General features: G+C 45.8%; 1 protein-coding gene across 13 annotated transcripts in view; it reads left to right on the forward strand.

Annotated features, from left to right (window-relative positions):
- Window positions 1-15550, forward strand: part of meis2a (Meis homeobox 2a) — an 80408-nt gene that overhangs the window by 41688 nt on the left and 23170 nt on the right. For all 13 annotated transcript variants that reach the window (XM_029278214.2, XM_029278218.2, XM_029278216.2 and 10 more), the window contains one exon: window positions 13160-13236. In XM_029278214.2, the coding sequence (XP_029134047.1) occupies window positions 13160-13236 (77 nt within the window). The remainder of the gene's footprint in view (window positions 1-13159; window positions 13237-15550) is intronic.

The following is a 15550-nucleotide window of genomic DNA, read 5'->3' on the forward strand; positions in this document are numbered from 1 at the left end:
TTTTGTGTGACTCTTTCCCACAAACAACAAACCTTGTCCAATTCCAACCTGAATTTCTCTGTAGGCACATCCTTCTACGATCATGAAATGCTTATAAAATGTGCATGTATCATAGATATTAGCCCTGATATAGGAGAATAGTTCTTCACTACACTTATTGGAAAGAAACCGATGGAGGAATGCCAAAAGAAAAAGGCAGACATAATAAATTAGTATAAATAAATCCTAATCGGAGCTGAGCAAGCCCTGGCTCCAGATGTGAATCTCTGAATATTGATTGTAGGGAAAGCTACTCCCCTCACATCCCCGGGCTTGCAGCGTCTGACACACAAAGCACCTCTCTAAAGCCCATAAACCGGCTTGTACAATTATTTAGATAAAGAGGGCGACAACAGCAGTGCATGCCTCCCAAACCCTGAACCTCCTCCTTGGCTCTCATCCTCCTACTACTACCAGTTCTACTCCTCCTTTTTCCTCCTTCTCACCCAGCAAGATGAAGAAGTTTAAAAAAAAGGGGGTTGGGGGGGGGGGGCAAATGTGTAATTAGCCACACATTTCTGAATCCTCCTTAATGTTCATTACTGAAACCAGGGGCAATTACAAGTTCAAAGGGGTTTAGGGCACCAGCAGCCCCGCATAATCAGTCGCAAATTAAGCACAGCTCATTTGTCACAGCGCAGCGTGCACGCCTGTATGTGCACATAGAAACACACATGCATGAATGCTGTCAGAGTTGAGTCATAGACAGGCTGACAGGCATCAATTTCCACACAGGAACAAATCTCAGCTACCCCAAGGCGCTAGGTTAGGTCGGCCAATCCTCTTACGCTCCGTGGCTTTGTTGTCGCCAGACAACAGCAAACACCATAACACCTTCACCGTTAGCTTGCATGGCATTACACTGTATCCTACTTGCATTCATCCTCTTATAGGTGTCTTGTTTGCGTCTACAATCCGCGCCACCACCTGTCCCGTCCTGTTTCCATTTTATTCCTTCAGTCAATCGTCCTCCTGTGTATGTCTCCTCCCTCCTGCAACATGTGACCGTGTGTGTTTCAAGTCCCTCCCGGGAGGTGTATCTTGGTTACCTCTGGGGCCGGGTCACAATGGCTAATCCTGTCTTCAGGTGGCTGTTTAGCACACTGAGAGGAGGGCTCGCAGAACCGGAGGTGAGGTCGTGTTTCAGGACTCCCTGACCGGGGGTCACCTCCGACACTGTTAGAGTACACACAGAAACATGCGCACATGCATCTGATGTATACAGACACTCAAGTTTTCCCACACAAACACATTGAGCCTGCTATCTATCCCAGGTGGCTCAGCCTTTATTTCCCTTATTCTTCTTTATCTGTCTACTGTACGTCTCCTCTTCTACTCTTTCCCTGTCTCCTCTCATTCCCAGATCACTAACACTCTTGTTCACATTAGGATTCCCTGATATGATCTCCATGAAGACTTGCTCCAGTGGCCATGCGTTGCCCGTCCTGCACCCTCATTGTTTGAGCTGCTCTTGAACGGGGGGAACGCAGTCAGGTCTCCAGTGAATTGAATGGAGCCCTATCATGTGTGGCTCGGCGTAGTGGGAGAGAGAGAGAGAGAGAGAGAGAGAGAACTCATTTTTCACTGCGGGGAACGACATCCATCTCAGCAGCCAAACACGGGGCTGTTTCATTAAGTAGCCCATCCAGGCAGACAGATGTGTTCCCCACACAGCCGTGTTTGCCTATGCAAGAGCGTGTATTAACCCACAATCCTTTGGGGGAGATTAATAGGCTTGCAGCCCCTTTCCATTGATTATCTCCATGCTATTTTCCCCTCCTTCCACTGGCTAGATATTAAAAACTAATGAAGCCTATTGAAAACGGGAACTGCGAGCTCTTCACGGATCATTTTCGGTTATTTGGACTCAAACAGAGAGGGATCTCTTTAAGGCACAGTTTGAGTCGAATTAAGAAAATAAATGTGGAGAGGAGTTGTTGGATAAGGAAGAGAGAAAAAAGAGGAGAGAGGATAGAGAGTGCGACTGTAAAAAGATGTGTGTTTAAGAAAAGACAACTTCACTCTGACACATGGAGCGGAGACGCGGCAGATGTTAGTAATTCCACAGCATAGCAAAGCATTCCTAGTGTTGGAACCACGTCCTAATTGCCATAATGGAGGTGGTAAGCGCTGACAGTAATGGAGTTGTGGGGATCCATCCCCAGCAACCTGAATTAGGGGCCACTTGGCAGATCCACTTCAAGATGGCCTGTGTTTTTAAGCCAAGATGCTTTTGTTTTCGCTGCTCAGAACTCCCCCTTAATTTGACTTTTGCAGATTTTGCAATCTTTCACCCGCTTTCTACTCCTGCCATTCTTTCACTGGGTGGCGTGGGATGCGATTTGGGGAAAAGACTGTGCGAGATAGATGGGTCAGAGAGACCTTAGGCGGCTAGTGAGCAAAGAGTTAAAAGCGTCCATGTGAAGGGCTCACCTCTGCACCAGGCCTGGTGAAAGGCGGCGGGGGTGCTGTCGGGGAAAATGACTTCCTGAGACATTACCATCAATCACCAGACAGGTCAGGCCCCCCGATCCCGCCATCAGGATGGAGGAGAGGAGAGGAGAGGAGAGAGGGGGGATGGGGTAAGGAGGATTAGACTAGAGGGGATGAAAAGAGAGAGGAAGCCTGAGTTAAGGCTTGTTGTGGAGCAAACTGTTAACAATCTCTTTTTTCTCACTGTCCTGACTGTTTTATGTCTCTCTCTATCCATCTCTCCACGTCTTTCTCGCCTTCTATTTTCCGGCCCTCCATAAAGCGGCGACCAAGGCATTCAGTGACGGCCCCTGCTGGTCAGAGTCCTCTCCTCAGCTCAATTGCATCATTAATTATTCCACAGGCAGCGGGCTACAGGCAAATCTAAAAGAGAGGAATATAAAAAAAAAAAAAAGAGGAGCAAGAGTTAGATGGGAAGATGAGGGGGACAGCTGTCCAACACCCCCAGTTTGGACTTGCTTTCACTTCTCTTTCTCTCTCCCTCTCTTCTTTCTCTTTCTGTAAATGAAGGATGGGGAGAGGGGAGGGGCTTGGGTTACCTCAGCGAGCGGTTGTGTTACATTCCTGAGAAGGGAAGGGGTAAGGGGGGGGAGGTGGGGGGGGTGGTTCAACGAGTTGTTGAAAAGAACACAGACGCTTGTCAACAGCCTCAGAGCTGGGGAGCCATCCTGCCTGTGCTTTTAGGCCCAGAGGTCAATGACCTTCTGTTGCACCCAGATAGAGAGAGGTAGATGAAAACAGAGAGAGAGAGAGGGGGAAAACACCAAAAAGGTACAACAGATCGCCCATAAGGTGCATGTCACTGCTTGTCAATGGCAGAGGTCAGTCGAAAGCCTCAAAAATCTGTAAATCCCTCTCTCCTACTCTTCACCCATAATCACTGTACGTGAGCAGTGGCTGGGAGACGGTGGATTAGCTCTCGAAAGAAGAGTTGAAGGAAGAGAGAGAGAGAGAGGAATACAGAGAGAGAGAAAGCGGCGAGTGCTGCTGGCAGTCGCGGCAAAATGGCCCATTAGATTTAAGGAGTAAAAGTTCATCAGCTTTATTAATGGGAAGATATATAAATGAAGTATGAATTACCTGACTTTTATGGAGTGGCGAGAGTGAAACTGGAGTGTCTTATGATATAATGTTTTAGTGAGCTGCTCTGAGCGCTCTGATGAGCAGGCTGCAGAGGGGAGGAGGACGAGAACGAGTCGAAAGAGAGAGAGAGAGAGAGAGAGAGAGAGAGAAGTGTGCTGGGGTCCCCTGAGTCCAGTGGCTGGAAGGTTGCCTGATTGTTGCTAACATGCGTAGCTGATCGGGTTAGCTTGAAGACAGGGACGTTTGTAGCTTGCAGGCTTATTCTTTGCGTGTCATTAGGTAGCAGAGTAAAAAAAAAAAAAAAAAAAAAAATTTGCCGGCTATGAAAAAAAAAAAGGTCAGCCACATGTCTGATTTTGTCGCTCTTCTACACATGTGCATGCAAAACACGAGCGTGCAGCTACCGTCCAACGCGCCTGCAGTTTAATACACACAAGTTTGTCTGTAAGCATGCATGCACTAAAACAATATACGTACGCAAGCACACATGCACATGCACGCAAATAAACACACACACATGCTCCCCACCATCCTGTAATAAGCGGTAAGCTGAGCTAGCTGATGGTCATCCTCCCATGGGGCTGCTGGGTGGCTGCCAACTTCCTGCCTGCTTTGTCAGTGGATAAAGCCCCGAACAAACGAGAGGGCTGTAGCTAGGCAGGCCAGTCAGGTCAAAGGTGGCCTCGAACCCCCGGCAGGATTGAGCCCAAGAGCACTACAAGGAAGAGAGAGGAAGAGGATGGAAGAATGCTATTAACCAGGCCTAAAAGCTGTATCCCTGCTTTACCACTCCTTCTCTTCTTCTTCTTCTTCTTCTCTTCTTCTGTTCTTTTTCTTTTTGCCAGCACTTCACAAAGGCATTTTAACTCTCGTCACTTGCCGACTCTGCTTTGAGGAACGTTAAGAAAGTGAAAGTCCTGAGGGCATTTTGTCAGTCCGCGCAGAACCATGCAGCCAGCCAGCCCCCGGGTGTTGAGCAATGACAGGAGATATCTCCTTGACTCATACACACCGAGATGAAAGGGGAGCTCTGAAGACGTGCTTCCTGAAAGGCAAAAAAAAAAAAAACGGTATGCAGTGAAAGAGAAGAGACGCAACGGGTCATGGACGAGGTGGTGACTGATCAGGGCTTGGCTTGGCTTTGTTCCATGGAAGTACTTGTGATCTCAGATGAATGCACCTATGGTTACCATCCGTGATGCTCCTCTGTCTCACTGATATGGGGACACGATCTGAAGTGACTGTCTGTTGTGCGCCTGTAACATCGTTTTCTGTGGTCTTTTTCACACATGTACGAAACTTCTGAAAATTTCCACAAATCTTTGGGTAAGCTGGGAGGCTGGGGCGATGGTGTTTATATCATATGACTGATGTTTGACCACTGACCAGTGTGATCTTTGTGCCCATAATGAACTGCTGGTGAATGCATCCAATTACACACAGCATTGCTATAAAGGCAAAAAAAAAAAGGTCATTATAGTGTCGGACTCCGTCACTTCATCCACTGTCTTGTAAATCCGTTTTTTTGCTGTCATCTGATAAGGGAAGTTCCTGCTGTGAGGGACATAAGTGAATAAGCAAACCAGGAAGAGTTCAGGGGCAGGTTTTCTGGAAATGTTCGAGAAATTGTGCATGTGGTGTGAAAAACAGCTTTACTGGCAGAGGATGGAAGAGACGGGCAACAGTGGAGAAGAGAAGGGGACATAATCTTTCTTTCCACCCCAGCTGTCCATTCAGAGGGAGAGAAAATTTGACATGGTTGACTTGAACACATTTAGCATCATTAGCAAACAGGAAAGTGTCCCCTGCAGCTGTTTTTCAGCGGGGGAGGGAGGTGTTCCTGCCTGCACTGTAATGGACAAATGTTACCCACCATGTTTGCCTTTGATTTTTGACCTGAAAACAAAAATTGACATTACAAATGTCCTATGATATCTTCCAAATTGGCTTGACATTCCATAGCTGGCCCGGAGGGGTTTCTTGTTTGTCCTCTGTAAGTGGTTGTGCTCTTGTTGTCGTGTCCCGAGGCTCACTATTAGAACATAGTGGCCTTTCTCTGGAGAATGTGGAGTCTTAAAGAGGCAGAGACTAGAGTGAGAGAGCGGGGGGACAGATTGTGTATTTGAATACTTATGCTCATTAAGTTAATGCACAATGAAAGGGAGAACCGTCAAGTGGAAACTCAGAAGCTTCTGTTTGAAGAGCGAACACGCTCGCTTTTCCTCTCCCTCCGTCTGTCCATCGCTGCACAAATTAATCTGTTTCTGTTTCAATGGAAGATCAGCCCCACTTTACATTGACTCAGGAAGTTAAACAAAGTCTAAGGCACACAATGGAGTAAGAGGATAAACTTAGAGAGACCCTGTATGTTAATGTTAAGTCCTTTTCCCAACACACTTGATCAGCATGGTCTAGAGCTGCACTCTGCTTTGCCAGCAGATTGGTAAAAAGATCTGTAAACTTCTGTGAGCCAAGAGAACAATGTTAAAAACTAAATAGAGTACATTTAGAAGACAAAAAAAACCTTAATATTTCATTTGTATGTCAAGCCAAAGATCTATAATGAAGTAGTTCTGCTAAAAACACAATTCTGGGGCAATAAATTTGGAATCCAAGAAATAGAAAATAATTGGAAATGAAAAGATATAAAACTTTAAGGAGGTAAAATATTTTGGTTTTAAGATTAGTTTCCACTCTCATAATCCACGCTAAAGGTATTCCTCAGCCAAGTCCCAGCTTAGAATTTTTTTTTTTTTTTTTTACAATGTGTGCGTTCATCATTAAAGCAGTGCTGATGTTTATTCAGAGGCTTAGTGTGGTCACTACACTTTAGCTTTTAGCATGTGCTCCCAATGACTTTATGACTGGCAGCAGTAACAAGTGGTTCGGATATGAAGGCAAAGGGGGGTGGGTCTTCAGCTTTGACAGGCCCACCAGGCCTCTAATGATCTGCTTATAGGCCCTTAAAGTCCCTCGCAAAGGAAGTAGACCCATGACCTAACCCTCTCAGAAAAGAAAAAGTATGACAGAAGACTTATGTTCAGAGAATTAAAAATGCTAATGAATTCTGTCATTTAATTGGAATAAAACGCTTTGAAAGAGGACGATCTCTTTTGCGGATCTGTAGTCATTGCATCAAGATGTTTCTCAGATTTCTGTAAAGCGAGCACTGAGCACGGCTGTGTGTTGACATCAGGCGAGTTGGAGAGAGCGGAGCAGCAGAACAGAGCCGGGTGCCCCTGAGCAGGCAGTTACCACAACAAAGCCAACAGACTGGTCTGAAAAACCAGGCCAAATTCCTGCCCTCTAGGACCTGGCTTAGAGCTTCGACGGAAACTTTGAAAGGGGGGGGGGGGGGGGGGGGGGGGGGGCGACTAGATGAGAGGAAGAGAAGAAGAGGTTCAAGTGAAGAGAGGATACGAGACGAGGCCAGGCGGGTTAGCATGTAGCGAGAAAGAAAGGGATAGCTGCTGGGGCCTATATGGAGTACGGCAGGAGAAGGAGAGATGGACGGAAATGAGGGAGAGAGAGAGAGAGGGAGAGAGGAGACCAGGCCCCCTCTGTATGGATGGAGGGATCGTATTCCTCCTCTTGAAAGCGGTGTGGTGGAAAAAGAAGCCATGAACTTGATCTGACGATTAAACAGGCACATCTCTATGGCTGCGGGCCACAAATGAGACCAGGTTCACAATGCAGCACACACACAGTTTGTGTATAAAACAGTTGGCAAACTCCAATAGATCCATTAATAGTTTGCAGTCTTTTATGGATTTTATCCAAAAAAATGATTACAGTTTTTTCCCAGTTTTGTTTTCCTTATTGGATTAAAGCGATACTTTATTATCATTATGCATGATAGCATTAGGAAAAACATCTCTCTCTTTTACGTCGGTCGATCAGTAAACTCTGGAGGTGCATTGGGATTGTGTGGGAGTGATTGCTATTTAGCCTCATGCAGCTTGGTACAATCAGTTGCCTATATCTCGTATATCCCCCAGGGCTCCTTCCTCACCCTCTCCCTCTTTTCCGACTCCCCCTCGCCCACTTTACTTTTACCCTAGCTTGGCAGGCAAGCGGGGGCAGTTATGCCGTAGAGCTTCTCTACAACCTTGCACCATCTCCAGTGAACATAAATTAATGGTGTAGAGCAAACAGGCTGCTGGCTGAGGTCCAGGAGCTGGCTTCAGGAGCCCAGCCAGCAATTGTTGTGGCGGGCCATGGCAGCAACAGCAGCAGTAGTACTGATGCCCTGCCAACCAACCAGCAAGCCAGCCAGTCAGAAGGGCAGACAGACAAACCGGGGGCCCTTTTGCTCTATAATAGATGCTGCGGGCCACACCAAGTCCGCCTTGTATTTGCAATCATCGCCGTTTGCCTGTCAGAGGGTCAGTCCGCTGAGAGCCTTTACACTTATTGTGGAAGCTGTGCTGTCTGGAGTCAGAGAGACAGGAGTGCAGTGGAATGCTGTGAATGCAGGTCGTGTGAGGTGTAGATATGGATGTGCTCTCATTTGCTGTTATCGGAGGTTGGCATGCAGTGAGTGTGCTTCATAGGCTGGCATCATGTGAGTTCTGTTAATAAGATGGGTGTATTTGTTTGACTGTGTGTGTGTGTGTGTGTGTGTGTGTGTGTGTGTGTTCATAAATAGAAAGAGCAGAAGGGTTGAAACTTTGAGACATGTGACAGTCTTGCCTGTTTCATACTTTTTCCAGGAAGCAGTGTAGGTCCCTGCAAAACAAAACAAACACTCCTACACCCTTTACTCCACCCTCCACCTGCCCAAAGAGAGAAGAACTTGATAAGTGTGAAAAGATTTTTTTATGACGTTGAACTTAGCAGACATTAAATCAACTTTACTTAAGTCGTTTTTTGAACATTCACAATAAAAAATCACAAAAAGCATCACTTTCACTTTAATAGAAAATATTTTTTGCAATTAATTCGGATCATTTTGAAGAAAAAAAAAAAGAGATTTGATTGTGAAAGAAATATAAAAAGTATGACTTAATTGTCAGTTGTCAATCTGTTTGTTTACAGACAGACATAATTAACCATATCCCTCAACTCAAACTTCACAATCTGTCATAATAGTGCGGCTCAAAAGCCACATATTGCTCCGTGCATAATAAACATTCATGATGGATCCACAAACTCTAACTGGATTTATTTGTCATATCTGTTTGATCTCCCAGCTATGCAGATATGCATTCAATCTCATTGTCATTTGTCAAAGAAGCCAATTGTAACGTTATTAACAACCGCAACTTCATATTTAAAATGTGCCAATCTTACCCCAACTCAGCGTGGAATCCATATTAAAATGTCATTCTTATATTTGATTGCGTTTACTTTTTGACAGTGAATATTATTAACATCCTGCAGTCACTTTGATTAAAAACAAACAAGATTCCAATCAATGTGAGAAAAGGCTTATATGAAAGAGGTATGATATTGTTGTAAAACCAGACACAATGGATCCCATCAATTTCTCCGGACACGTAAAATCATTAATTTGAAAAAGGTTATTGTGTAAACATATGTCAATCGCAGCAATCAACATATGCTATAGAGCAAATAAAAACATGTTAATAACCCATCCAAGTTGCAAAAAAGCCATGGCTTAAATCACACCAATCTTGATAAACAAATACCTTGTGTTGCCGTGACAACCAGGGGTAAACAGCCAATGGCCTGTGATTTCCTAGGAGTCATTAGCATGGAATAGGTTTTGCAAGCCACTGCAACCTCACGACCTGGCTCTATAACTCATGTCACACACTGATGATGTCATTTATCAATGGGGTCCGCCAGCTTCTCAGGCGAGGGGGCTGCAGGTTGGGAGAAGCAGAAGGCGGAGTAGAAGAAGCCTTGGGTGGGTGGGGTGGGGGTGGTTGATGCGAATGGAGCTGCTGGGATAATGATCGGGCTGTGGGATTTGACGACGGCAGCAAATAGGTGTCAGGAGAGTATGAATGTGATGAATGGCGAGCTGGATGTTCAGGGGGTGTAGATGGGAACGGTGGATGTGGGTCGAAAGGTGTGTGTGTGTGTGGTGTGAAGCAAAGAGTGGGTCTGGCTGTAGATGTGGTTACTGTGTGTGGGGAAACACCAAGCTGGGCTCAGGGGGGATTTAAGGAGCTGCGCACAGCGGATGATGGAGCTACCTTTAGCTTGTAATGTTCTGCAACCACAGGGGCCATTACATCCAGCACTATCATAGAGCACAGAGAGCATCACAACCTGTAATTTAGCCAGATGTCACACACACACACACACACACACACACACACACACACACACACGTATAAACACACACAGCTCGATTCTCATTGACTGACAGTGCGTTTCACCTGTGTTTATGTGTTTGTGTTGATGTTTGGCTGCACATTTTCAGGTCAGATCGGAATTGGACGACACTTGTGCATCAGAAAAGTGCACAGTCGCACCATTAACAGGCTCAGGCGTAATTAACAGAGCCGTTTCGATCGCAAATTGAGGCTGCTCATTTCTGGCTCTAATTATTTATAGACCGGCTGTTTTACGTTTTGCGGTCAATCCTCTTTTAAGGATATTGGCCTTGGTGTTTGTAACTGAACATATTGAGCGGATCCAAAGCTAGTGGGGGAGATTATCAATACCATCTTTGATCTTGCGCTGTGTTTCTGTTTCATCCATTAAATAAGCATGTCATGCTGTCTCCTGAGGGTACAGAAGGACATCTCCAGGAAGAACCGCGTTGAAATCCATTTAGCACTTTATGTGTTTATGTTTTACATTCAATCACAATTGAGGCAAATTTTAATATCATTTTTTTTTCTGTCCTATTGGGTGATTTAGTTTCATATTTTTCTACTGAGGCAATTAACATCAAGAGGTTACTCAGAGGTCTAAATAGCCGTTCTCCAATTTCACGGCTGCTGCAGCCTTGTAACCACAAGGCCCACCATGCCGACTCACTTCTCATGTCCCTGTGTGTGTGTGTGTGTGTGTGTGTGTTCCCACTGCCATCACACACCATATTCTGAAGCTGAGAATTCGCCATGCTTTGAGGAAAGCTGCCACAGCGTAAAGTGTGGGTGGCCTGCAGTCACAGCCATAAAAAGTGTGTGTGTGACAGGGAGGGGGTTAAGCAAGAAAGGCAAGCGAGGGAGTCAAGCATAGATGAGAATAGGATGAGGAAGGGGACATTTTTTTTTCGTGTATGTTTTTATGTGTGTGTGTGTGTGTGTGTGTGTCAAGAACCGTGATAGCAGAGGTCCAACATATGGGGAGTTAAGGAGTCTGGGAATGAGAAAGAGACTGGAAAGGGGAATAAGCTCAACGAAATAGGATCTTTCTTTTTTAGTGTTGTGTCTGTGTGGTTGGAGTAAATCTCCTTACTCAGGGGTTTTGTGTGCGAGGGGGGCTTTAACGTCCCCACTCTCCTTGATGAGACATCTTTCTTGTTTGTTCGAACCATTCATTACGTGGTCGCTGCCGGACGAGCTATGCTGCTGGCCGGCGTATTTATTACCAAGCTAAAGCGCGCTCCGGCTGACAGTAGGCGATTGATGACCCGGGCCGAGCCTGAGAGGCTAAGGAAGCCTTAATGCTATGTAGATGACCCACTCCCATTTCCAATTGAGGCCATTCCCTCCCTGCACACCTCCATACCACATCATCTTTAGCTACATCTCAATTTTGCGTATGCATCCATATGTGTCTGCGCATAAAAAACGAGTGGGAGGGAGGGTGTGTTCTGTTATATTTGTGAGCGTGGTTTGATGGTATCCGAGGTCAGAGCTAATGTGAAATCGGCAAGGAAGCCGAGGAGTGTAAGGGGGAGGGAAGAAGAGGCAGTTCTCTTATTACACACACGCACATGAGGATGTCAATGTGTGTATCTGTCTCTCGGACATGTTTATACACCCCTACATATGTGCATGCACAGTCACCAAAAGAAATTGCACCATCTTCAGTTGCCAAGGACATGTCAGCACCTGGCAATCAAAAAATGTATTCCTATGCTAGCTTTATCAGCTGTCCTCTGTTAATGGTTTTAGCATATTAAAAGGAACTACGGACACAAGTACAAATCAGATTAATCCCCCTCCGCAGCCGGGACTCATTATTTGTCCAATCTCAGCCTTGTTTGTTATTAATTGAGCACATTCCTCCAACCATTTTTTATCATCTCTCCTTTAATTAAAAAGAAGGACTACATTCAGAGAGACAATGCTACCTGAAAGGAGAAATCGTCCCGTGTGCTGATATGAAACCTCACTTACATCCATTATTTTAGCAGCAAATGAGAAAATAGGTCTTGAGCAACTGTTATCATTTCATGTTTAAATTCAATTCAATTAACAGACGGCAGGCAGACACTTCTGGTGCTTTGTGAAATGTGCTTTCTCAGTGAGTGTGGAGGTGGAACAGAGCTTGGGAAAAAAAAAGGGTTTTAAGTCGTGAGGCTAAAGGTGTTTTCCTTGAGGGGGAAGAATGTGTGTTAATGGAGCTTGAAACCAGAGGAGGATTTAAGTGTCACTTTTAAAAAGGCTTTTTTGTGTGTTGTGATTTGCAGGTGTCATTTTTGTGAATATTTGTGCCTCTGTGTGTATTTCTGTTCCTCTTGTGTGCACGCATGCTCTCTGGCTGAATGAAGCGCATAGTGTCTCATTTGTTTCGTTTGCGTGCGCCCCGACTCCTAATCTGGCCCTTAAAGACATCTGTCACCAGCGATCACTGTTGTTTTGTCATGCTTCATAGCAGGCCCACGGGGAGAGAGGCAGCCCAAGGTCTGCCATTTATATCAGCCCATGTTCTCTAGATTGGACCTGACACAAATAGTATCATTGCAGCCCGGGTCGCAGAATTACATTTTCAGGTAAAAAAATCTTGGCCAGGCTGTGGAGGAGATTTCACAGCACTCTGTTCTCTTAGCATTAGCCTGTATTCAGCCGCTGTCTATGAAAGAGCCACCACCAGGATATACACGTCAGACATTCAAGGAAAGATAAATGTATTCACTGCAAATCTGCTCCCACTCGTTCTGTTGCTCGGTATTATAAAAGGATTCTCAGACACCACAGGATGTGCATTAAAAAAAAAAAAAAAAAAGTCCTAAGTGGGTTTCAGAGCGTATGTTTAGTTTGTGCACTATACGTTGTTTGTGTGTGGGCGGGGTGGGTTTTCGAGAAGGGGGTTATCACAGTTGACAGTTTAGACAAACTTGTTCGGCCAGCTCTGACAGGTTTAGCGCTGATTGTGTGTGTTGATGTGTGTTGATGTGTGGGAGGACACGTGCATGCTCCGAATGTCTATACTGTGCAAAGGGAGGGGCAGGGTTGGGTGGAGGTCAGGAGGCGGTGCAGTTTAGGGTTACACAATGCAACAAACATGAGAACATATTGAATACATACAGCAATAGGCAACAGCCAGCAACCTGACTCGCAGCATGTGTTCCCTTTTGTGAAGCTTGTACGCGGGTGAATATTAATGTTAATGTGTGTGTCAAAAGGCGCTCATGCGTGTGTCTCTCTCTCTCTCTTTCTGTTTGCTTCTGCAGCACCCATACCCGTCTGAAGAGCAGAAGAAGCAGCTAGCCCAAGACACGGGCCTCACCATCTTACAAGTAAACAACTGGTGAGTCAAGATTTCCGCTCGCCCTATCTCCACCGCCAGCGTCGCTCTGCCTTTCATTTTCTCAAAAGCCTTCGCCTCCCTCTCGCCGCCAAGTGTGAAAAAACCGTTTATGCACAGCCCTCCCCGTCGCATACAGACACACGCAGCAAAAAACACACTGACAACCTTTGTGGCATTATAAGGTGTAAGCTAGCAGGATGTTCCGCTGTTATCGGCGGGAGTGTTCTGCGGCTAAGTCAACTGGTCTTTGTGGGGAGACGACGCACGTGCTTTTGGCGGGGATATATTTAAGGGAGAAAGGAAAGACATCATAAGCTACCCCTTCAGCCCCCACAATCACCCCGCCCCTTCAAATCCCAAAAAACCATACCTAGCATCGCCACTGGTGCGCCCACAAAAGGCAAAAAAACCTGCCTTTACCACCCCCTCCCAGTTTTACATGAAGCTATATGGTGGATTAAGGTTTTGGTGGCCTGGCCAGCAGGTCCTTTGTAGATGGCTTAGCACATAACTGGGGGTGGTGGATTAAATAAAATGATCACAGAAGCAAAGAAATGATACAGGAATTACTTATCAAAATACTAGCCCAGGTTTTATCTGCAGCTTAATTTTGTTCAGTACATTCTCAGGGTGATGTTCAGATTAATTGAACTGACAGCTTCCTTTCAAATTTCCGGCAAGGTATTTGCACGGATTTCAGGTCTTACACAAACTTAATTATATGGAACCCCATTTTATCATTCTAATTCCATGTAGCGGGGGTTCTATTTACAAATGACAAGTCTGTGCCTTTTATTCACAGCTTTCCTTAATATATTTATCAAAGCCGGTTCATTTACAAAGTGCTCTATCTGTTGGGTACAGGCGGGCCGACATTAACGAAGCTTTTAGGTTTATCAGACTCGCAGCCTGACAAGCCACCCGAGGGTCAATTGATTTTTTGGTCTCTGTGATACATTTTTTCTCATTTTTTTCCTGGATCACAATGAGAAACATGCCTGGAGAATTAGCCTGGTTTGCCGGCCTTATCTATCAGCCCCCACCCTTGTCCCCCCCCCCCCCCCCCCCCACAACCTCCGTTCTGATGTCCTCCCTCTTTCTCTTCTTCTCTCTCTCACCCTTTTCTTTATTCCCTTCCAGCCAGGGGAAGTCAAGCTACTTAAATTGGCCACAGGAACCGCTGTTATCAGACTTTAATGCACCCTACAGTGTGGATAGCATTTCAATTACACCAGTAACCAAAGATTAGCCCCCGCTTGCCTGTTTCATGCCTCGTGCCACCGTTTCGGGACGCCACGCACCTTACCTACAGGAGCAGAAAATTGAGTTGCCTTGCCTGTGTCATGGTGATTAATGCAGAAATAGTCTGCAAACCTGCGAGGAGACAGAGAGAGAGAGAGGGAGAGAGAGAGAGAGCGGGAGCGAGAGAAAGAAATAGACAGAGACAGAGATAGATATAGGAAGAGCCGCTGCCTTCTCAGAGGCCATGAAATCCAAGCCTGGCACTGAAATGCCTCAGATCCATTTATAAAGAGGTCTCAGGAAAATCGTGTGCAGGGTAACATCCTCGTGAACGCACACACACACACACACACACACACACACACATTCACAAGCCTGCACGTACACATCGGTGGTTATGGAGCTGTGTATTATTGCTACACCAGGCGTGTTAACAAAAACACACCAGGAATCAATTTTCACAAATAAAGTCATTAGAGAGGCTGAGTCTACCTCGGGTGCATTCTGGGTCATTTTCGGTTATTCTACAGTGAGGGAAAGATGAGAAAAATAAGTTATTCTTCCTCTTTTATAACTTTACCAGGCTGGACAGTAAAACACTGCCTTGTTTTGGGGGGGGGGGGGTTTCTAGTTCCAGTGGCTTCTGTCCACCCAGGACGTGACAGAAGTCTGCCATATGAAATTCCTGTTTCCTTAAAAAAAAAAAAAGCTCTTCAAATTCCTGGCTGGCCCCTTGCATTGTTCTGCAGTTCCCTTTGATGCATTACTGCTGCCATGTTACTGGCTAAAGAGAGAGAGAGAGAGAGAGAGAGAGAGAGGGAGAGGGAGATAGAGACAGAGGTAGGGGAAAGACAGAAGCAGAGGATGAGTGAAAAGGTGGGGGGGAGAGAGAGAGAGAGCCGCCGTCTTCGGTTTCCAGCGCTCTCCCTCGGGGAAAGGATGTGCTGAATCAGGGCTTTGTCCGCCGGCACAATCGCAGCCCGGCGAGGGCACAAGGGTGCTCTGTGTGATAGTCAATAGACAGTGCATGATGCTCTCTCTCAAAACTTTACCCCATCAAAACCTCCAACCC

This window comes from Labrus bergylta, chromosome 18 (genome assembly GCF_963930695.1).
Source record: "Labrus bergylta chromosome 18, fLabBer1.1, whole genome shotgun sequence".
Lineage (NCBI taxonomy): Eukaryota > Metazoa > Chordata > Actinopteri > Labriformes > Labridae > Labrus > Labrus bergylta.